Genomic DNA, 22,330 nt, shown 5'->3' with positions numbered 1-22,330 from the left:
TGGTACTAGATGGGGCAATCATAGTCTTCCAGAAGCTTCATCCATCTCCTCTGTCTCAAGTTTAAATCCCTCTGTTGGAAGATGTACTTCAAACTCTTATGGTCGGTGTATATCTCGCACACTTCACCATACAGGTAGTGTCTCCAGATTTTTAGTGCAAAGAATACAGCCGCCATTTCCAAATCATGGGTGGGATAGTTATGCTCATGCCTCTTCTTGCCTTGAAGCATAAGCCACTACTTTTCCATTCCGCATCAAAACACACCCTAGGCCAACTCGAGGCGTCACAAGACAGTGTATCCTTCACCGCTCATAGGTAGTGTTAACACGGGGCAATGGTTAGACACTCCTTATCCTCATCATTATAACTGACTCTATCGAGCTCTCTTCCTGTCCTTTGCATCTTATCCACTTCCCTTTTCCTATTTTTGGTATTGTTGGTATCATTTCAACCTGCTGTACTTATTCCTTAATTTTTAGTCCTATCTCATCCTTACACCTTTTCCTTCAAAGATGTCTATCCCATCATCAACTTTAACTTTCTTTTTATTTCTTAGTCTTATCTTGAATACTAGTTTCATTACTTCAAGAATTCTAACCCTATGATTTACTCCTACCAGCACATTCTTCACCTTATGTAACACTTATAATTACCCATAGAAATTTTTTTTTTTTTTTTTTTCTTGTATCCCCTTTTTTCCAACTTAACTATCAGAACATTATCATTCCCTATCAGCCTTAGTAGGAAATTGCTTATCCTGGATGAATATGAGCCCCATAAACTATAAGTTCCATCTGAACTAACACGACTGTAGGAAATATGTGTCATGCCTTAATTCCAAACAAGATACTTCACGTGTTCATTCTCCTTAATATAATCATATATACTGCCCATAGCTTTCTAAACTTCAACCTCAAATTACCCATCAGCAACAATTTCATCTATTGAATCTCAACCATAAATAGTACTTCCTCCAGCTCATAGTTTAAAACAGTTGCAAGCCTTAGTAGCTAACTCAATTTAACTCCTGTCATTACTCTGTTCGTCCTTTCATACTTAATACTAGGTATGCACTTACTGTCATTCTCATATCAGGAAATTATGTATGAATTTGTGCCTACTAAACTCTCAATAACTAGGTCTCCTTGACTCAGTTTCTGTTCCTTATATAACCTTCTAGAACCAAAAGCACAAGCTAAACTTGAAAAGAAAGAAAATATCCTCTTATATTCAACTACACCCGATTGTCATATTATAACGTTTCACCTAAGTTTCTTGGTCTTTCTCTCCAAATTTCATCATCTCCTAGCACAATTATGCTCTACCTATAAGGTATCATCTGCATGAACCCTTTACCGTACCATTTTCCTTCTTGACATAATATTTTATAATTTATTAACTTTACTTATACTCGACCTATGATTCATATCTATCATCGTTTTTATTGTGCCATTAACTTTTGTTGATTCCTGAAAGATTTCTCTCACTAATAAATTATTCCAACACTAAAAATGTTTGCCTGACATTCATAACGAACCTCTAACTACCTTCTCACTATCTCAAAAGTCTAACCTAAAACCTATGTGTCATTATCTATCATTCTTTTCCTCTCATCATACCTATTTGATCCCTTAGACTGACTTTTATTCAACTTACTGCTTACTAACTTCTCTTTCTCTACCTATTTAGGTAGTCCGCAATACCATCGCACACCTTCTAACATTTACTCATTATTATTGTATTCCATACCTCCATCACTTTTCTCACTAATGTGGTCCCATTTTGGGTTTTCCATCCTTGTCATTCTCCTTGCCAAGAATAACACTTAGCCTATCCTATATCTTAACTTTGTTCCTTTTATTATGCGCTCTTTAGGTTGTCCTTTCATTTATTTCCTTTGTCTTACCCAAAATAGAACTTGACTATTCTATTCCTGGTTTCATTTCTTTTCCTAACATAATAGCAGTACTTGCTAACTATATCTTTCAGAGTCTCTATCGCGTTATCATATGTCTGTGCTACTCAGATTTGGTCCTTTGACCACTCTAGCTAGTACTTCCACTAGCATTTAGATTATATTGCATATGCAATCAATTGTCCAAACTTTCATTCTGCACTTTCTTTATCCATTGGCCTTCTGTGATTTATCTTCGCTAATTTATTACTCTTAACACTATTATTATTATTATTATTTTCCATGTTTACTCAATTCCAAAACTTAAGATTTCGGGCACCCAAACCCGTCATCCAATTCAAAGGATTTACATCCATCGTGATCTGATTATATATGATTCCTATAATGGAACTTGTATCCTCTCCGTGATACCCGAGCCAACTACTCTCTACCACACTCTACATCCCATCCGGGACACTATTCCATAAGTCATCATTATCGGAATAACCTTCGATCCATTACGAAAGATAGGACTATATCCTAACTTGTCGCAACAAAGGTACTACATCTACCACCTTGCCGAACCATGTCAAGTTAATGACTCTTTTATCATATCATAGCTCTATAAATCATCAATTCATAGTTTCGACCTTCTCTAGGTAGTAGAGTTGTACTTTATTCCATCTTGATACACACAAGGTATACTATTCTCACTCTATAAGTGTCACCTTTACTTTGCAACTAGTCCAAAACCTGCAGTCCGATGGCAACTCTTGATGTAACTCTAGCTCATCTTTGGGAATCGAGTCATCGACTCTAGTTATCACCCAACCGTGACCTTTCAATATTCTAACTCTAGACTCTTAGCCAGGAGTTCCCAACTCCTCTGCAAATATAGAACTCTGCTCGCATAACTGTACCAAAGCGAAGCCATCTCAAACACCCTCATTATGGAGCACCACGGGGATGCACGCACTCTACACAATAATCTCATGTCGATCAGTAATGCAGACTACAGAGCGGACATCGAGAACATTGTATAGTTACTACGATACGTCTGGCGGACTAGGTCTCCTAATTTCTTATCTCTCCGAATCTTCTATTATCACAAACTTATTACATTTGGGTCATCTACGATGACCGCCGAGTGGTATCCTCATCCTTATCTAGGCAACTGTACTTTTAAGACTCACTTTTATGTACTCGTGTCTTACGAAATGGGCACACCATTTAAACCCATCTTGACAAAAATATAACATTTCTTGGAGTACGTATCCTCATGATAGATCTCACATGTCTACTAACTCTATTTCACATTTCTGTGTACTCCACGAAAATCAAGACACTAATCGAGGTAATCTTATATTTCCGAGGTATAACGTAGAATCTAGAAACAAAGAATTACAGAAAAGACGAAATGTAATCCTATACTCCGCATGTGACTCTAGTAGACTCTTCCAAACATTTTAGACAAACATTCACTAATAAACTTGAGCATAAGCTCTGATACCACATTTGTCACGACCCAACCTATGGGCGGACTAAGACTAGGACACAGGCCACCCTAAAGCCCCGAGGCCCGTAGTAAGCCTAACTGCTCATTAACCCAACTCTAAGGCCCATTTGGGCCCAATTTCAAGAAACCAAGCGGACAGAGTCGGCCATAAATGGACTTTCCAACGGGGAGTTTTCGACTCACCCGACCTGTAAACATAATAAATACTCAATTGGGGAGCTCAGCTCACCCTCCACATACTCATATCCTCATAAAAATAAATGGGAGCTCAGCTCCCTCATCCAATCCATCAAACATACATATCATTATATGTTTACAGGTCCAACATGATAATAATATTACAGACCATAATCAAATAAATACTTCTAACACATGCGGAAATTCTAGGAGTAAATAAAATTACACAAATATTGATAAACAACCTGCGAAGGAGAAAAGCAGGTTAACCAAAAATAAAATCCTCCAGAGTTTGAAAAATATTGAACAGGAGTGAGCGTTCGACTCAGAGAGTAAAATATCAATTTTAACCATAATCTCTATAACTTTCTAAATCTAATGCACCCTGTAGAGTGAAATGCAACATCCACATCATTTTCACATCATAACATCAAAAAGGTAATTTGGAGCACTCACGCACCCTGTAACATCAATCATAATATATGGAGCCGATCCTCATCTGACTCTCTTAAATCCAACCTGGTGCCAGCGAAGAACTCAGCTCGGACTTCCTCTTTAATCCCAAATCGGGTCCCATGAAGAACTCAAGCCGTGTCTACCCAGAAGGACCGGTCCCAAATGAATAACTCAAGCCGTGTCTACCCGTCCTATCCATAGTCCACACCACATCACACGCACGCCAACGCACGCACACTGCTCCAAATTACCACAACAACATACATGGCACTTTAACATTTATCAATGCATCAAAAATCGTGCCTAGAGTTTAACTACATAAATATATGCATATAAGTGATGCATGGGCATCTCGAACATATAATAATATCGAAATTACAATTAAAATTAATATTCTACTCACAGACTTGACGGTGGTCACTGAGGCGGCTGGGCGGAGGAAGAAGGCTGTCCCGGCTCACCTGACAATTTTATTACAATCATTTAATAAATTTGACTCCATACAAACAAGGAAAAAGACCAAATACGTCCTAATTCGTGCCGAAAATCCGGCAGAGTCTCCCCTATACCTAGGACCTACCCAACCTGCAAAAGGGCTTAAAACACACTTCTATATCCACATATCCACAACTCAATCACGTCACACAGCCCCTCCTGGGCCCATTAAATCAATCATTCATCACAATATGTAAAATTTCAATTTAGTCCTTATAATTGATCATTTTTGCAAAAACTGCTCAAATAAGCTCTAAAAATTATAAAACTCTGCCTCGCGGTCCTTAGAAATATTACTAAGCTATTGCAAAAAGAATCGTAATTTTCTAAGCTACCACGAATATTTTATGGATTTTTAATCCTATTTAAGCACTAGAAAATTACGAAAAAGCAAGGTTCGGGTTTACCTTTGCCGATTCCGATTTCAGGAACGCGCTCGGGATGCCTGACAATGGTGGGGTAGCCAAAACCTCGATCCAATTCGGAGACTTTTCCGGTAGCTGGTCTGTCTGGCCGGAAATTCACAGATCCGGACAACTGTCGAATTTCCGCGAATTGAGGATACCTACACGAAGCCCAATAATAATATATAAAAAATCAGGGGTGTTACAGTGTGTAAATTATATAAACTTTTAAGATTTTTCACCATTGCATCCAAAGGGGTGAAATTAAATTTGAAAAGCTAATGATAAATTACAAAATGGTACCTGAAATTTTATTTATTAACAAATAAAAGTTTTAGATGTAATCATAATTTAACATAAATATTTAGTAATTTTAGTCAATTTATTAAACTATATATTAAAAAAATATATACTTTATATTTATTTTTAATTGAAAATTTATATTAGAAAATATTTTTATTAATTAAAATTAACATAATTATCTTTGAATCAAGCTAAATTAATTTTTTATTAAATTTTTGAAAAATTCATTAATGAGTTTAAATTTTAATCGAAGAGAAATTAAAAAAAAAAACTTAATGCAAAAATATGCATATTTCTACCATTTTAATATTCTCTTCACAAGAAAAGGAAAGGAAAAGAAAAAAATATTAGTGAAAATATTTTTATTTAAATATAATTTATCATAAATTGTAGTATTTATTAAATAATATATATATATATATATTAATTAAAGTAAAAAATATATAAAATATATTTTATTTAATAAATATTATAATTTATGTAAAATATATATTTTTTAATTATATATTATTTTTAAAATTATTTTATAAAAAAATATGTATTTATTTTATATTTTATATTTAGATATATAAATTTATTTGATTTGATTTAAAAATAATTAAGTTACATTTAATTAATAAAAATATTTTTTATATTAAATTTTAATTAAAAGTAAATATAAAATATTTTTTTAATAAAAAATTTAATCAATTGACTAAAAAAGACAAATATTTATGTTATATTTTATTTGTTAATAAATAAAATTTCAAATATTAAATAAAATTTTAAATATTATATTAAAATTTATCATTAATTTTTAAAATTTAATTTTATCCCTCTAAATATAATTCTAAAAAATCTTAAACTTTAACTAATTTACACATAAATTAAAATTACAAATATAAATATAAATTAACCACATTTTTTTTTTTACAATTGCCTTATTTTATCTATATGATCTGAAGTTACTTAAAAAAAAATGTCGTTTCGATTTTCTGGAGTCGTCTTGTTGATTTTTCCATTTGTTTGCAGGAGCAGCCCCCCGTCTCTCTCTCTCTCTCTCTCTCTCTCTCTCTCTCCCCACACCAGTCCCTTGATTCTCTCTTGCCGTCGAAATTCCTCCTCGAAACCTCTTCTATTCTGGAGCCTCTGAAGAAGATCCAGTGAAACCCTAAAAATCACCATTCCAAAAGGGAGGTGGCAGAAAGACACGAAATACCAGAGCCAATCACCGTGGTTCTCTTACATCACTTGGTTGCTGTCCGTCTCGGATCCTAATTTGAGCTCAGGGCAAACATTTCAATTAGCGTATAATTGGTAATTTTGCTTGCTCATGCTTTCACTGTCAGTGTGTTTATCCAATGTTTATGCACGAAGACGTTGAATATTTTTACGCAGTTTTAGTCTGTATCATTTGTAGTTTCTGTTTCTTTTGTGTTCTTAGTGATTCTGTAAAAGGGGTTTACCTAGTGATGAAATTAACAGGACACAATAATTTTTTATCGTCTTCTACCTAAATTTTAAGACTTACGGTTCATATCCAATTCCTTTTCTGAGATGTATGAATGCAACTTATCTTGTTGCTCAATTGCCAAGTCTATTTGCTTGTACCATGGATTTTCTGTTTCATCATTTTGTTATTTAAGAAATAATGTCACACAAAGCACTTTGAATAATCCACCAATCCTTGGATCTTACTAATGGTTATCCGCAACTGACCTTACAAAGCACATTGAGCACTTCTGATCGGAGTGAAACATTAATCACTGGTCAAGCCAATAATAGACTATATAATCAATTTTGCTTTTTTATAGGGTCAACTGAGTATGTTTTTCAACTTAATGTTCGTGTCTTGGTTGGGGAAGTGAGGATAGATCTTTTTATGTTGACTAAATTCAGCTTTGTGTTCTTTCTCCCTGTTATATGCAGTTGCAGTTACATATAATTTATTCTCCTAGAGATTTTTGTGAAGGATGCCTTTGAATTTAACTTGCACATTCAAACATGACATTAATTCGCATTCACATGCTTCTTCCTTGGGATTCACCAATCTGGATGTTGCCTTCTCAATTGTAGTTTAGACTGTATTTCAGCAACAGAGCTAGCTAGGTCCTCTCTTGAAATTTGTTCACTGTAACCAAAAAAGGAGAAACAAAGGCTGGGCTTTGCTAGTTTGCTCATTCTTTGTCTTTTTCTTCTATGTTGATTTGTGTATTGTTAGATTTTGTTTATGTGATTTGTGTATTATTAGGTTTTGTATATCCAAGTTCTAAGCAAGACGCATCCAAGAAATTGAATGTTTATGTGATGTGATGAAACTAGTTAATTTTATTAAATTTATGTTGTTATAATGTATTAAATTTATGTTGTTATAATGTGTGTGTGTGTGTGTGTGCAGTGACGGAGCCACCTTGGGGCAATGCCCCTCTTGAAATTTTGAAAATTTTCAAGGGTCTAATGATAATGTCTCAAAAAAATTAATAATTTTTTCTACTCTTATTAAATTTTGATGAGTATGGGACTTTGAGGATTTTAAAAGTTTTTAGGGGTTTATTAGTAATTTTATAAAAAAACCCCAAAATTCTTTTTTAAAAGAATGGCTCTAACAGTGAAATACAAACCCTCTCATTAAAAAAAAAATCCAAATCATTATTGGCTCTTGGCCAAAATTGCTGCTTCTGAAATTTCTGATTATCACATTGTATGACTACAAATTAAAGTTAAGAGATATAATATCTGCATTAACAAGCCCAACTTTCCATTTTATGTTTTTGTAATTTATTTATTTATTATTATTTTTTTTGCAATGCTTATGTAATTTTAGCAAATGCTTGAATAAATGAATATGGTAGAACTGTATTGACATAGATTTAATTCTTTCAGGAATTCAATGGCAGAGATGATGGATGGAAATATGCCCAATATAAAGAAATGGGTTGTGTTGTATCCTGTTTACATAAACTCGAAGAAGACCATAGCTGAGGGCAGGCGAATCAGTGTGACTAAAGCTTGTGAAAATCCAACTTGTGCTGAAATTGGTGATTGCTGCAGCCATCTCAAACTCCCTTTTGCTATTGAGGTTTAAATCTTCAATATCCGTGCTTCAATTCAATAGCTATTAATTGTTAATTTTTACATGATTCACTATATTATATATTTATTTGTTCTCATTGTTATTGCAGATTGACAAGGCCTATCCACGCGATTTCATGCAAATAGGGAGGGTGAGGGTACTGCTTAAGAAGGATGATGGCACTTTTTACAATCCAGCTATTCCTACTAGTGAGTATAGTTTCATATCATTGTTTTTATCTATTGTGATAAAGGTAGCCACTATGAAGTCATATCCTCAAATGAACTGAGTTTGTCCTCAGTTGAGTGCCATGGTGTCAATTCTTGTTGATGTTTTGTCTGAATTAGTATTTGGGACTATTGCAGTCGATGTGCCCAAGAAGGGTTGGGTACATCATTATTTGGAGGTTTAGTTTGATATATACTGATGTGAGTGATTGTCCTCATCGTTTATTATTATCATCATTTTCAAGCCAATCTCTGTTGGTTTTTGCTGTCCTTTTCCTGGAGTTGAAACCAACATTGTTAAACATAATATAATTCTCTTTTTGAATTACTAGTTTGGGAATTGCTTATGGTTGAGAATGTGTCTCAGCAACTTTGGTAATATCCTGGCTGCAGTGGTTTGCTCACTTTCTAGTTTTTATATTGTTCCTTCCAAAAGAATTTTCATTGCTCTCATATGGTAAAAAGAAAAAAAAAGTTGCCACAAATTCCATTGTCATTTTTCTTCTCTGATTATCCCCAAAAAGGAAAAAAATTCAAATAATACAGATGCGGATATGAAGTTGGTAATATCTGTTGCTCTAACTTACAAGAGACATGAATTAGTCAAACAAGTTGGTTCTTTGTTGCTGTTGAGTTTCCATTCGATAAGGCTTCAAAAAATTATTGAAGTAACACATTCAGTTGACCTGAACAAAAGTGTTCATTACGAAATAATTTCCTTTTCATTTGTGATATAATGCCAATTTCAACTAAAGGATTTAGTATGAAGTTGCTACTTTATCTTATTTATGTTGAATTCTTATTTAATTGAATAAATATGGACAATAATATAGGTAAGAAGAATGCAATATTAATGACAGCTGGGTATGGATGCTGTCACTTCTAATGTGAGAGAACTGTGTGTGTGTGTGCATTTAATTGATGCTCCGATTAATATTGCAGGAAAACAGCTAATGCTCCGCGTTGCTGAGTTGGTGCCTAGGCATCCTATGAGGACTAAGAAGCAGGAGCCTACATCCACATCAGTTGCTGCATCATCCAAGTCTGGCAAAGGTGGAAAAAAGAAGAGATAGTTTTAGAAAAAAGAAGAGAGAGTTTTATCATTGCAAATGCATTATCCACTTTAGTCTTTTCAGCTCAAGTCCCCGCAGAGGGAGAACATGGTTGCAAAAACTGCTAGGAAAAGAGACCTTTCATGGGATTATTAAAGCAGGTTCTCATGCAATTTGTGTTTTATTTGAATCTTGTGGATTATGAGAGGATGGGGCCCTATTCTGGCCCTATATATATATATATATAAAATTAATTAATTTTTGAGTTGGGTGCCTGGGCTTCAAGTCCCTTTCCAGCTAAGAATGGGATAGAGAAAACAGCTGGAGATTGTCGGAGTAGTCAAAGCTTCATTTCTCTAACTTTCTTTGAACTTGTCTATTAGTTAATCTGAACATAAAAATCATAAATCTATAAGGGCATATCATTTTGCTCAAAATTATAAAGAAAAAGAGAAAAATCTAAACATAGCCACACAGGGAGGAGGATTTTTAAATAAAAGATGGAATCAATTTTATTAATGGAAAACAAGAATAGACAAGAAGTGAGAGATATGGTGGATTGATGAAATGTAACAGCCAATAGCAGAATGATGAAGATGTTATGGTGAGAGGGATGCTAAAGGAAACGAAAAGATCAGGAAAAAAAAAAAAAAGAAAAGAAAAGAAAAAAAAGAAGCATGGAGTAACATGACAAGAATCGAGGCAAACATCCAAATAAAGGGATTCCTTGGAAGAGCTTGTGAATGGTCTGAGAAGATTGATTTGCTTTTACTATTTATAAGCATCTTATGATTATTTTTTTCTCCTAATAGTTCATGTGGATAAAAATTTCTTTTTTATTTTTAATAAGTGAATCTTAGCTTTGATTTACAAATAGAAAAAATCATTTGCAATAAAAGAATTTAAATGAATTTTAATCATTTCTATTTTTTAAAAATAATTTTTTTAAATTAAAAAAAATTAAAAAATTTAAATTTCAAATATAAAAATTAACTAAAAAAATTAATTAAATTTAATTATTGTAAAATTTTAGATTTCAAAATAAAGGCAACTTGTAAAATCATAGGATAACTTTTTATATTTTTTTCCCTCTATTAGAAGTAAAAAGTATCAACAGAAAGCATTTGAATATACTAATAATAATAATAATAATAAAAAGAATTACATTTACCTTTTCCATATCTTCCTCTACTCTTTACTAAGAAATAAATTCCAACAAGGATTATATAGTAGAAATTTAGTGTATCGATTATTTTATATTTAGACCTTATTTGATTTAGAAATATTTCTTAAACCATTATAGAAAATACTGAAAATTTGTATAAAAAAAAATTCATTATTTTTTCAAAAAATTACATTGCTTAATAGACAAAAACTGAAGAAATTGTTTTTTTTTTTAAATGGTATTTCATTTTCTTTAACCTCAATAATTTTAATTTTTTTAAACCACCACATTTCTTTTTATTTTTCATTTATTTTGTTAAATAAGTTTTCAATATTCCCAACTCTATTTTTCTCATCTTTTCTCTTTTCTTTCTTTTGGTTTTCTCTTTGGGTGGCCACCAATGACTATTTTCACCGATGACAACCCTTTTCCTTTCCTTTTATTTATTTATTTTTTCTAATAAAACCCACATTTGTATCCCTCTGGAATAATTGTTGAGTGTATCTTATTAGATTTATCATTATTGATAAATTTGAGTGAACAAATCTTAGATATATAATTATTAATAGATTTTGAATTCTTGTAGTATTTTTCTATTTTTTTTAATAGAATTTTTATTTATATTTTTTGTTGAGATATTTTATTTTTCAAATAAGAGTACTCTCTCTACGAGGTGCGGAGTGATATGATGAATTTGTAAAAAAATCGTAGAATCAGAGAGAGTAGAGCGTGCAACTTACCCATTAACTAATTTATATGCTTTTAAATTCTTTATATTATTTTTTTTTAAGTGAGTGATTAGTTTCATTTATATAAGAATATAGTATGTTGATTTGTATTTCTATACTGTACAAATGAACTAAAGTTTTCAATATCCTGAAATTTGAAAGTCTGTGATCGAAATAGTATGAATTCAATCCCAATTACAAATAGCAACTCTTTATCATTATCACTTTACAAAAAATTGCATATATATTCTTTATTATTATTCCGAAAAGGAATTTCTTTGTTTTTCTATAAAGTTGATATAGTTCATGTAAATTAATAGTCTAATGATGTAACACTAAAAAATGCCTAATCTTCGTGTTCCTTTTAAATTTTACCCATATATTTTAGTTTAGGCAATTTTATCTAAAATTGCAAAAATAAGTTTCAATTTTATCTGATTCATCAAAATTGATTGAAATTAAAATAAAACAATAATTTCCCATATATTAATGAAAATAAAGCTACAATGTGTTCTTCTAGTTAGTGAATGTTATCTAGTACTAGTAAACAATTACTCTGTTTCTTTGATGATCTCTAAGTCTTGATAAAGACTTCTACTTGGAATCTTAGGATGAATTCTCTCAGCAGGAGCTGTGGAGGTGAAAGGATTAGCAGGCGTTGTTAAATTGCTTCCATCTCCTTCCAACATTTGCACAACAGTTTTCATGGAGGGACGATGCACTGGGTTCCATTGAATGCACCAAAGACCCACTATTGCAAGTTTCTTTGCAATTCCATTGTCTTCCTCTGTATCAATTTCCAACCTTAGATCTTCTCCTCCTTCCAAAAGATTATAAATCCATTCTGGAAAGTATATTTGATCACTTGTTCTTTCTTTGACATCAACAGTACTCTTCCTTCCTCCAACCATTTCTAACACCAACATTCCAAAACTATAAACATCTGACTTGTAGGAAACGTTCCCAAAGTTCCTTGAGAACACTTCAGGAGCAATGTAGCCAATGGTTCCTCTTGCTGTTGTCATGGATACTGCACTTTGATCTTTAGAACACAACTTTGCCAGGCCAAAATCAGAGATCTTGGGATTGAAGTTATGGTCCAGCAGGATATTATGTGGTTTTATGTCAAAATGGAGGATTCTCTGATTGCATCCTTGGTGGAGATATTCAATCCCTTTGGCTATCCCAAGAGCAATGTCTTCCAGCCTTTTCCATCCAAGAAAATGGTTCTCAGCATTTGGTGATGATATAAATTTCTCTAGGGTGTTTGGTAAGTACTCATAAACTAGAGCTCGTCTGAATCCATCAGCACAAAATCCAATCAAGCGAACCACATTGACATGGTGGATTTTGCCTATTGTTCCCACTTCATTTACAAATTCTTCTCCATTTCCTTGGGAATTGTTGAGAACCTTAACGGCTGTAAGAATTTCATCAGAGAGCTTTCCTTTAAACACAGTTCCATAAGCTCCTTGGCCTAATTCCTCCTTGAAGTGATTTGTGATCCTCTTGATATCAGCATGGGAATATCTTGCAGGCTTGAAAGCTTTATAATCATCTAAAAATTTTTCAATCTTAGATTGATATTCTTTTTCAATTCTGTTGAAGCTGTAGATGCGGTAAACAACAATCCCCACTACTACTAGAAGAATCAAAACCAGGACTATACCTGCGGATGGAACTTTTCAAGTCAAGAACACCCATTTACAAAATAAGTAGAGAACTAAGTTTGAAGTTGAAGACAACTAACCTGTGGCTACAAATTTTGCGGATGACCCTGCAAAAATATTCATATTATTAATAGAAATAGAAATTAATAGAATTATTTTATTTATAATTTTTATATGATTGTGGAACAGAAACATACATTTAATTTGCCTGAGCTTGCCGTAACATTCAATTTCAGGTTCAGTGGTGTTAGCCTTCAATCTGCAAAATTTGCCTTTTGCTGCACAAGATCCACAGCTTGGAATGGACCAATTCAAATGAAGAATATTATTTCCATCAATCATGTCATCTGGAACTAGTGAAACATCATACATCTTAGCACAATACAAAAGAGCAATATTGTCCATGGAAACTCTTGAACTAAACACATAAACTTGGTAGCCAGGAGCACTGAGGCAAGGCATTTGAAAGAACGTATTTTTTCTCCATGAACAGTTGAACAAGGACGACTGATCGTTGAAGAGGCCAATGTCCCTAAACCGGAATGAAGAAGCAGATAAATTGAAGTTGGAAAGCTGTCTTGGAAGACAATCTTGTGGATCACTTGTATAAATCACTTGAGCAACATAATCTATATTTTTGACCAAGAGTTTCACTGAATTTGGTAGCTCTAGCACTGTCTCCTTTCTTTCTGAGCAAGATAGATCAAACCCAGTTTCAGGGTAACCACAGGAGTCAGGTTGCTGGCCTTTGATTCGGAAAGGGAATCGGACTGCTGGACCATGACCCCCACATTTAGATTCTTTGCACTCATCCATGTTAAACCCAAATCCATGGTCTACAAGGACCAGAATCAAGAAGTAGATGAGGCAGAAATTCATCATCAGGCCTTCACCTATTCTTTTTGTATGCTTTTCTCAAGGACAAAAGTAGTCAGATCAATCTCCTGCCTCATGAAGCTCACACTGTGATTCAACTACATAACTAACAATTAAGAAACCAATAACCCAGATGAAAACTGGGATGGGAACTTGGAAAGATGAATTCTATGGTTTGCAATTCTCATCAGACCAGTTCAATGACAGCGACATCTCAAGCTCGAATTCAATGAATCAAAAGAGATGAATTTTCATTAGATCGAATATAGATTAATATATTGAGAAGATGTCTTGATTTGTTGAATTGACCCGTCAAATCGAGTAATGCTTGCACTTGGAGAGTGGAGACCCAATTATTTCAACATGGGCGGCGGCATTTTGGTGGCGTGGGGTCACTTTTTATTTTTATATAATTAAATAAAAAGGAGAATTAAATGCTTATCATACGCACAGAAACAGGATTCTCTCCCCTGTAATGTTCAGAGAAAGGGTCCTCTTTGCTGGCTACACAGCCTTTCTTTTCCTGCAAGTCCTCCAAACTTGCAATGGTAAGGGTAACAGTCTTTGTACCCCTTCTTCCTGTGGCAACATCCACAACATTAGCTACCCTTTTCGACTTCAAACCGACCCCAAAAACTGCGGAGACCACAGATATACCCTGTCCTGCGAAGGCAATTTCACAGTTTTATCTCTCTATAATGGGAAGTACTATGTGCAGGCAATCAACTACGATAACTTCACCATCAGACTTGTGGATGCTGGTGTTCATGATCAAGATGATTGCTCTTCCATCCCTCGTTTTCCTTTAACTGAGTTGAACTTCAGTTTAGAAGATCCATATACTGTCTCTAAATCCAAACGGACAGCGTTAGATTGGGATGCCAAATTATCAACAACTATTACTTTCATAAACTGTGTCCAGCCAGTAATCCCAGTGTATTTTAACTCTTCTCTTTATGTGGAAACTGCTCCTTGCACTATTGGTGGAGTAGAGAATTCTTATGTGAATGTTGGGGGCATGGAAGGCAAGGATTTGATGAGTATGTGCAGCATAGAAATGGTGGCTCTGTTACCTGAGAAGGATTATAATAACATGTCTTTTGTTGAAATTCAGAGAGAGTTAGCATATGGGTTTGAGCTTTCATGGCACTTTATCTACTGCGGGCGTTGCAGAGGTTGCTATTTCGATGAGACAAATACTGTTCAATGCATAAGTGGTAAGTTATACTTGCCTTCGGTTACACTATGATTTGCTTCAATTCTCTAGTTGGCAAATGCATAAGTTCATTTAATTTCGCTCTTGTTAAAGGATTTTTCAGAAGGGTTTGCTACCTCAATTTTGGAATTCGGTGCACATACTTATATGGTGAGTAATTATTGAAAGAGTAGCTTAGTTCTTCAAGGACATAACATGTAATACTAAGGCATACATGCATAAATCACCATAAACTTGCCAATGATCAAGTTATGTTCTTGATGCTGATTTTATCTTCTATATTGTCAATGTAGATTCTTCCAAAACAGACGCTTTTTTCTTTCGAATTAAAAGTAAGGGGTCTCTTTATCTCCATCTTTTTGATGTTAATATTTCATTCCAATTACAAAGAGTCAAAATTGTGCTTATTATTTTTTTTTTCTTTTTTTGCTTTTTCTGCAGGGTCATTCCTAACTGTACTTGTTCTCCTTGGTAAGAGTTAAACGCATTTCTTCAAATTATGAATCTTAAGATGTAGTTTATTGGCAGAAGATAAGCCTTTTCTGCTGTTCTTGTGTGCAATAGCATCCAAGTGTAAGCGAAGTTAGGGTAATTGTTAGAACCTGGGGACTGAAGTTATTAACTTGACCGCATTTACATTAAGCATAATTCTGATAGCAACTAATATTCTCTCCCTTCTAATATTCTCTCCTTTGGATGTATATTCATAGGAATACTCCATTGTATCACAAAAACTTTATGTGGGACTCCATTCGTGATCGCATTTTTGATCTATAAATGGCGAAGGAGACATTTTTCGGGCTATGACATGGTTGAAGAATTTCTACAAAGTCAAAATAATTTGATGCCAATAAGGTATTCTTACAAAGACATTAGGAAAATGACTGGAGGCTTCAAGGACAAGTTGGGTGAAGGAGGCTTTGGTTCTGTGTATAAAGGAACTCTTCGTAGCGGCCATGTTGCTGCCATAAAGATGCTGAGTAACTCTAAAACTAATGGGCAAGATTTTATTAATGAAGTTGCTACCATTGGAAGGATTTACCATACTAATGTAGTTCAACTAATTGGCTTTTGTGTCGAGGGATCAAAGCGCGCTCTTATTTATGATTTCATGCCTAATGGATCTCTTGACAAGTACATGTGTTCTCATGAGGGATCTTTTTCCTTAAGTTGGGACAAGTTATATGAAATTTCTCTTGGAGTAGCTCGTGGCATTGAATATTTGCATAAAGGTTGTGACATGCAAATTCTACATTTTGATATCAAGCCACACAATATTCTTCTTGATGAGAATTTCATTCCAAAGATTTCTGACTTTGGACTTGCTAAACTATATGCAACAAATGATAGCATTAAGTCTCTCACTGCAGCAAGAGGAACAATAGGATACATGGCACCAGAGTTATTCTATAGAAACATTGGTCCTGTCTCATACAAAGCAGATGTCTATAGTTTTGGAATGCTGTTACTAGAAATGGCAGGTAAAAGGAAGAATTTGAATGCATTGGCAGCACATTCAAGTGAAACTTACTTTCCGTTTTGGGTTTATGATGAAGTCTCTAATGGGAAGGTTGTAGTAATTGGTGATGCCGCAGAGGAGTCAAATAAAATAGCTAAGAAGATGGTTATGGTAGGCCTGTGGTGTATACAAATGAAACCAAACAATCGCCCTCCAATGAACAAAGTCATAGAGATGCTTGAAGGAGATGTGGAAAGTCTACAATTGCCTCCAAGGCCAGCTCTGTATCCAGAAGAAACTCCGATAAAAGATGGTGAAGAATCTTTATCTATGTCGGTTGATTTTTCAGAATCAAGTAGTTTGGTTGAAAATGCATTCTAAATTATTAATATGGCGCAGCTGAAATGCTTTTTTTCTTTTTCTCTCCTAATTTGTTCAAAACTAAAGAAAGATCATGATATGTGGTGACTATTTGTTTGTCCTGTACTTGACTTTAAGGTTTAATCTGTCAAATATAACACTAGAAAGAATCTAATCAACTTTTAACAGTGTCTTGAAAATCTCTCTTCTACTGTACCAAATGATTATAACACATTCTGGGAAATGTGCTTGTTTAGTATTGTGCAATCTGTATGGATGAATGATTTTCCCATTAGCTTCAGGTTTTTAATGAGCCTGCATTTGTGCATTGAAGCTCCCAAAACAGTATCATCATAAACAACTGTTCTTGAAAGAAACTATTTAATAGTCATTGTAATGACAGGAAATGGGGAAAGAAACTAATTAACCAAGTGCTTCATAACATGTTTCTCATACTTGTTTAAGGAACTACTTGAAGATCCTTCTCTATATGATCACAGCCTAATGGTTATTACAGACGTTCTCTAATCTAGATTTACTCTGTTTCTGAGATGGCCTCCAACTCATGGTGAAGTTGTCTTCTTGGGATTCTTGCATTCATTCTCGTGGGATTGGCAGAGGTGAAAGGATTAGCGGGTGTTGATAGATTGTCTCCTTCTCCTTCCAACATTTGGACGGCAATTTTCATGGAAGGACGATCCACTGGATTCCACTGAATGCACCAGAGTCCCACAATTGCAAGTTTCTTTGCAATTTTGGCATCTTCCTCTGCATCAATCTCAAACCTTAGGTCTTCTCCTCCTTCCAAAAGATTATAAATCCATTCTGGGAAGTATATTTGATCATCATTTCCTTGTTTAACGTCAACATTCGTCCTTCCTCCAACCATTTCTAACACCAACATTCCAAAACTATAGACATCGGACTTATAGGAAACATTCCCAAAGTTCTTTGAAAAGACTTCAGGAGCCATGTAGCCAATGGTTCCTCTAGCTGTTGTCATGGACACTGCACTTTGATCCCTAGAACACAACTTAGCCAGGCCAAAATAAGAGATTTTGGGATTGAAGTTGTGGTCAAGCAGGATATTATGTGGATTTATGTCAAAATGGAGGATTCTTTGATTGCATCCCTGGTGGAGATATTCAATTCCTTTGGCAACTCCAAAAGCAATATCTTGCAGCCTTTTCCATCCAAGAAAATGGTTCTTGTCATCTGCTGAAGATATAAATTTTGCTAGTGATTCATTTGGTAAGTACTCATAAACCAGAGCTCGCCTGAATCCATCAGTACAAAAGCCAATCAAGCGAACGACATTGACATGGTGGATTTTTCCTATTGTTCCAGCTTCATTTACAAATTCCTCTCCATTACCCTTGGAATTGTTGAGGACCTTAACAGCTACTAGAATTTCTTCAGAGAGCTTTCCTTTGTAGACAGCTCCATAAGCTCCTTGGCCTAGTTATTCCTTGAATTGATTTGTGATCCTCTTAAGGTCAGTATAGGAATATCTTGTAGGTTTGAAAGCATTGTAGTCATCCAAAAACTTTTCAATCTTGGATTGATATTCTTTTTCTTCTTCGTTGAAGCCGTAGACATAGTAAAATGCAATCATTGATAAGACTAGAAGAAGCAGACCCAAAGCTATACCTGCAAATGGAACATTTCAAGTCAAGAAATCCCATGTCCAAAATAACCATTTGTTCTCTTTTGGATAAAAATTTAATTTAGACGATGACTAACCTGTGGCCACCAACTTATTTAATGCCCCTGCAAAACATATTCAAATTACTATTAGGTTATAATCTCCAGAAGTTCTACGACTTGAAGATATTCCCTGCTAAATTATATATGATGATGCTAATAAACGAGCAATCTTTGTGCTGAAAGTGGAAGTCTACCCATATCACATCTAGAAAATATTACTGATTCCGAAGCTGTAGTTTAAAGCGCTAATTGAATAGAAAACGTACCCTTCATTTTGAAATGCCAGAGCATTCAATCGCAGGTTTAGTGCTGTTAGGCTTCAATCTGCAATATCTGTGCTGTGCTTCACAAGAGTTACAACTTGGATATAACCAGTTCAAACGGACAATCATAATATTCAAGTCACATTGTAGAAATGGAAGATTAATAATTTCATACATCTTGGTACAATTATATATCTTATTGACATCGGCTCCATAGTTTGATGGACTGGAATAAACATAGTAGTTAGGAGAACTTTGGCAAGAAATCTGTGTTGCCAAAGACCATTGTGTTCTCTTTAAACAGTGGAAAATAGTGCAATTGTACTCCCAGTCTTCAAACTGATGATGAAACTGAAAGGGAGAGGCAGATAAATTGAAGTTCGGAAGTTGTTTTCCAAGACAACCTTGTGGATCACTTGCAGAAATAACTTGAGAAGAATAATCTATCTTATTGACCAAAAGTTTCACTGAATTTGGCAACTCCAGCATTGTCTCCTTCCTCTGGGAGCATGATAGATGAAACCCAATGTTATACTAATTTTATATAGGCATTTTAGAGTAGTTTTGCATCCATTTTGCCCTTATATTTTAGTATATTTTATATTTTTAGCTTTCTTTTAGCTTATTTGTTAACTTTAGATACTTAATATTTTGTGGCAAATCGAAGATCAATAAGTGCATTAGAAAGTGATTTGAAGAAATTTGGAGTTCTTTAAGCATGGAGTAAAGTTGAAGAAATTAAGCCTTAAAAGAGCAAGTTAGTCGAAATTTACTTGAGACTTTGCTTAAGATCCTGCTTAGGGTAAAGCGATAGTGCTTAAGGTGCAGCACAAGTCAAGCATGAGCAGAAAAGTCCATTTTACTCCAAGTATGCCGAGATCTGCTGAGGGTCTGCTTAACCTTAAGCAGACAGTGCAACCAGAGGCTGAAATTTGCTAAGAAGCTACTTAGGGTTAAGCCGTACCCTAAGCAGACTGCCAGAACGTGAATAATGCTGCTAACTTGGATAATTTTACACCTCATTTCCTATCCACTCTTTGGTTCCTATTTACTTTTAGGGCAACTTTTTGGGACCATATAAATTCACCATTTCCTAGTTTTTGCCATAAGAGGAAACGGGAAGAAAAAAAAAAGAAGAAAGAAATATAAAGAGAGAGAGGAGGAGGACGCCATTTTTCTGGATTTAAGCTGCTGCAACCATCTTTTGGAGCTCCAGAAACCAGAGTTTTGGGTTCTTCTACCTGGGTTTTTCTATTTTAGTCCTCTTATCATGTTTTTCTTTACTTTTCCATCAATCTTTCTTGTAAATACCATTATGAGTGAGTAAACTCTTTAGATTTCAGAGTTGGGAAATATGATTTAGATTAATTTGTGGATTTGGACTGGGTATTTCCTTATTTTACATAAATATGAGTTTTGATTCCTTCCTTGTGTACTTGATTTACTTGCCTAATGTTAGTACCCATTGGGTATTGTGTTAATCTTTGATTGAATGACCGAAAGGTGAAAGTCATTGATAGATAATTAAGGATTGGAACTTAAAATTACCTAGATTTAGAAATAAACTAGGGTTTTAAGAGGAATTAATGATTGGTTACAAAACTTAATGGGTTTTAAATTAATCAAATATCATAGAAAGTAGGTTTGGTTATTTTAGAACACACTTTGGTTTGCTTGAAAAAGATATCAAAAGAATTTAAAATTAATCACCTTCAAACTCTATTTTTCCCTAAAAAATTAGAATGCCCAAGAAAAATTCCAATTAATTTATGCATAAACCCTCAACTCTGGAATCACTTTAAACATAATTAGACTTAGATTCAAATTACCCATTATTAATTTGGTTAAATTGCATATAGTTTTAGAATTTATTTACTTGCTCTTTACATATTCCAATTAGATTAATCAATTTACTTTGCTCATTTACATTTATCAATTATTCATCAATCATTAGCCCAAATAATCGTTTCATTCATAGTTTGGTACTCAAATGGCAAATCCTCATGGGAACGATACTTAACTCATTACTCCATTACTTAAGCCGACCCGTATACTTGCGGATTCGCCTCATCAAGTTTTTAGCACCGTTATCGGGGATTTGATTTTTGTTTGATATTGAACTATTGTTTGTTTGGTTAATTTGGGCATTTTATTTTACTTTATTTTCTTTTACCATTTTACTTTGAGAATTTGTTTATTTTGTTTTTCAGGTACTTTATTTTATGAGAAGGACAAAAAGTGAAGAAATCAATTTATTCTTTGATCCAGAAATAGAAAAGACAGTAAGAGCTTCAAGAGCAGAATCTAAGAGGAGAAAAGCTGAATTTAAAGCTCAACAACAACACGAAAGAGCACAAGAGCAAGAGCAATTACAAGAAGAAATGGCCAACAATAATAACAACCGCTCTGTGAAGGATCACGCCTATCCTAACATTAGGGATTTCATGCCAAGTATCACAAGACCAAGAGTAGAAGCTAATAATTTTGAATTGAAGCCTGCACTCTGTCAGATGGTACAACAATCACAATTTGGGGGAAGTCCAAGTGAAAGTCCACATGTGCATCTAGCACACTTTCTTGAGATCAGTGATATGTTGAAGATAAATGGAGTTTCTGATGATGCAATTCGACTCAGATTATTTCCTTTTTCATTGAAGGACCGAGCTAGAGAGTGGTTACATTCTTTGCCACCAGGTTCTATCATAACATGGGATGAACTTTCTCAAGCGTTTTTAGCTCAATATTTTCCACCAAGCAAAACAGCTAAGCTAAGAAATGAGCTAACTTCTTTCAAACCTAGAGATGATGAGAACTTGTACGAAGCATGGAAGAGGTACAAGGATTTGCAAAGAAGATGTCCACATCATGGGATTCCTAAGTGGATGCTTGTTCAACACTTTTACAATGGAGTTTCACCAGCTATTAGAAGTACAATTGATGTATCTTCTGGAGGTAATCTTATGGAGAAATCTGAAGATGAAGCTTTTTCTGCTTTTGATAAAATTGCTTATAACAACTACCAATGGAGTTATGAGAGGAATGAGATCAAGAAACCAGCTGGTATGTTTGAGCTTGATGCCATGAATATGATTAATGCTAAGTTTGATGCTTTGACAAGGAAAATGGACAAGCTAAGCATAAAAGTAGATTCTTCAGCTGGAGGTTCTAATAATTCAGTAGAAGTTGGAGATGAAAATGTCAATTGTGCAGCTGATTTTTCTGCACTTAGTCAAGATTTTTCAAGTGAGCAAGTAGATTATGTGGGGAGCTATAATCAAAGACCAGGTGGTAACCCATTTTCTGCAACTT

General features: G+C 34.3%; 3 protein-coding genes, 1 non-coding gene and 1 pseudogene across 4 annotated transcripts; 2 read left to right on the top strand and 3 right to left on the bottom strand.

Annotated features, from left to right (window-relative positions):
• The first annotated feature begins 6,225 nt into the window (after positions 1-6,225).
• On the top strand, positions 6,226-9,767 carry LOC110664257 (signal recognition particle 19 kDa protein). Its single transcript, XM_021823870.2, has 4 exons — positions 6,226-6,542; positions 8,109-8,304; positions 8,408-8,507; positions 9,468-9,767. The coding sequence occupies exons 2-4, from the start codon at positions 8,116-8,118 to the stop codon at positions 9,596-9,598; spliced, it is 420 nt and encodes a 139-aa protein (XP_021679562.2). The 5' UTR covers positions 6,226-6,542; positions 8,109-8,115; the 3' UTR covers positions 9,599-9,767.
• A 2,167-nt stretch (positions 9,768-11,934) lies between these two features.
• LOC110664258 (rust resistance kinase Lr10) lies at positions 11,935-14,295 on the bottom strand. The gene is made up of 3 exons (XM_021823871.2): positions 13,338-14,295; positions 13,221-13,247; positions 11,935-13,139 (listed from the first exon to the last, which is right to left on the bottom strand). Exons 1-3 carry the CDS (start codon positions 14,020-14,022, stop codon positions 12,022-12,024), a joined length of 1,830 nt encoding a protein of 609 aa, XP_021679563.2. The 5' UTR covers positions 14,023-14,295; the 3' UTR covers positions 11,935-12,021.
• A 155-nt stretch (positions 14,296-14,450) lies between these two features.
• LOC110664259 (rust resistance kinase Lr10) lies at positions 14,451-17,230 on the top strand. Its single transcript, XM_021823872.2, has 5 exons — positions 14,451-15,233; positions 15,326-15,382; positions 15,526-15,564; positions 15,674-15,703; positions 15,943-17,230. The coding sequence occupies exons 1-5, from the start codon at positions 14,492-14,494 to the stop codon at positions 17,070-17,072; spliced, it is 1,998 nt and encodes a 665-aa protein (XP_021679564.2). The 5' UTR covers positions 14,451-14,491; the 3' UTR covers positions 17,073-17,230.
• Positions 17,231-17,374: 144 nt separating this feature from the next.
• Positions 17,375-19,543, bottom strand: LOC110664262 (rust resistance kinase Lr10-like; annotated as a pseudogene).
• A 2,243-nt stretch (positions 19,544-21,786) lies between these two features.
• Positions 21,787-21,893, bottom strand: LOC131181061 (small nucleolar RNA R71). The gene has a single exon (XR_009149688.1). It is a non-coding gene; the product is annotated as a small nucleolar RNA R71 (small nucleolar RNA).
• Positions 21,894-22,330: the final 437 nt, after the last annotated feature.

Source organism: Hevea brasiliensis, chromosome 6 (assembly GCF_030052815.1).
Source record: "Hevea brasiliensis isolate MT/VB/25A 57/8 chromosome 6, ASM3005281v1, whole genome shotgun sequence".
Classification (NCBI taxonomy): Eukaryota; Viridiplantae; Streptophyta; class Magnoliopsida; order Malpighiales; family Euphorbiaceae; genus Hevea; species Hevea brasiliensis.
Note: the sequence above shows the minus strand (reverse complement) of the source record. Positions and strands in the feature narration are given on the sequence as shown.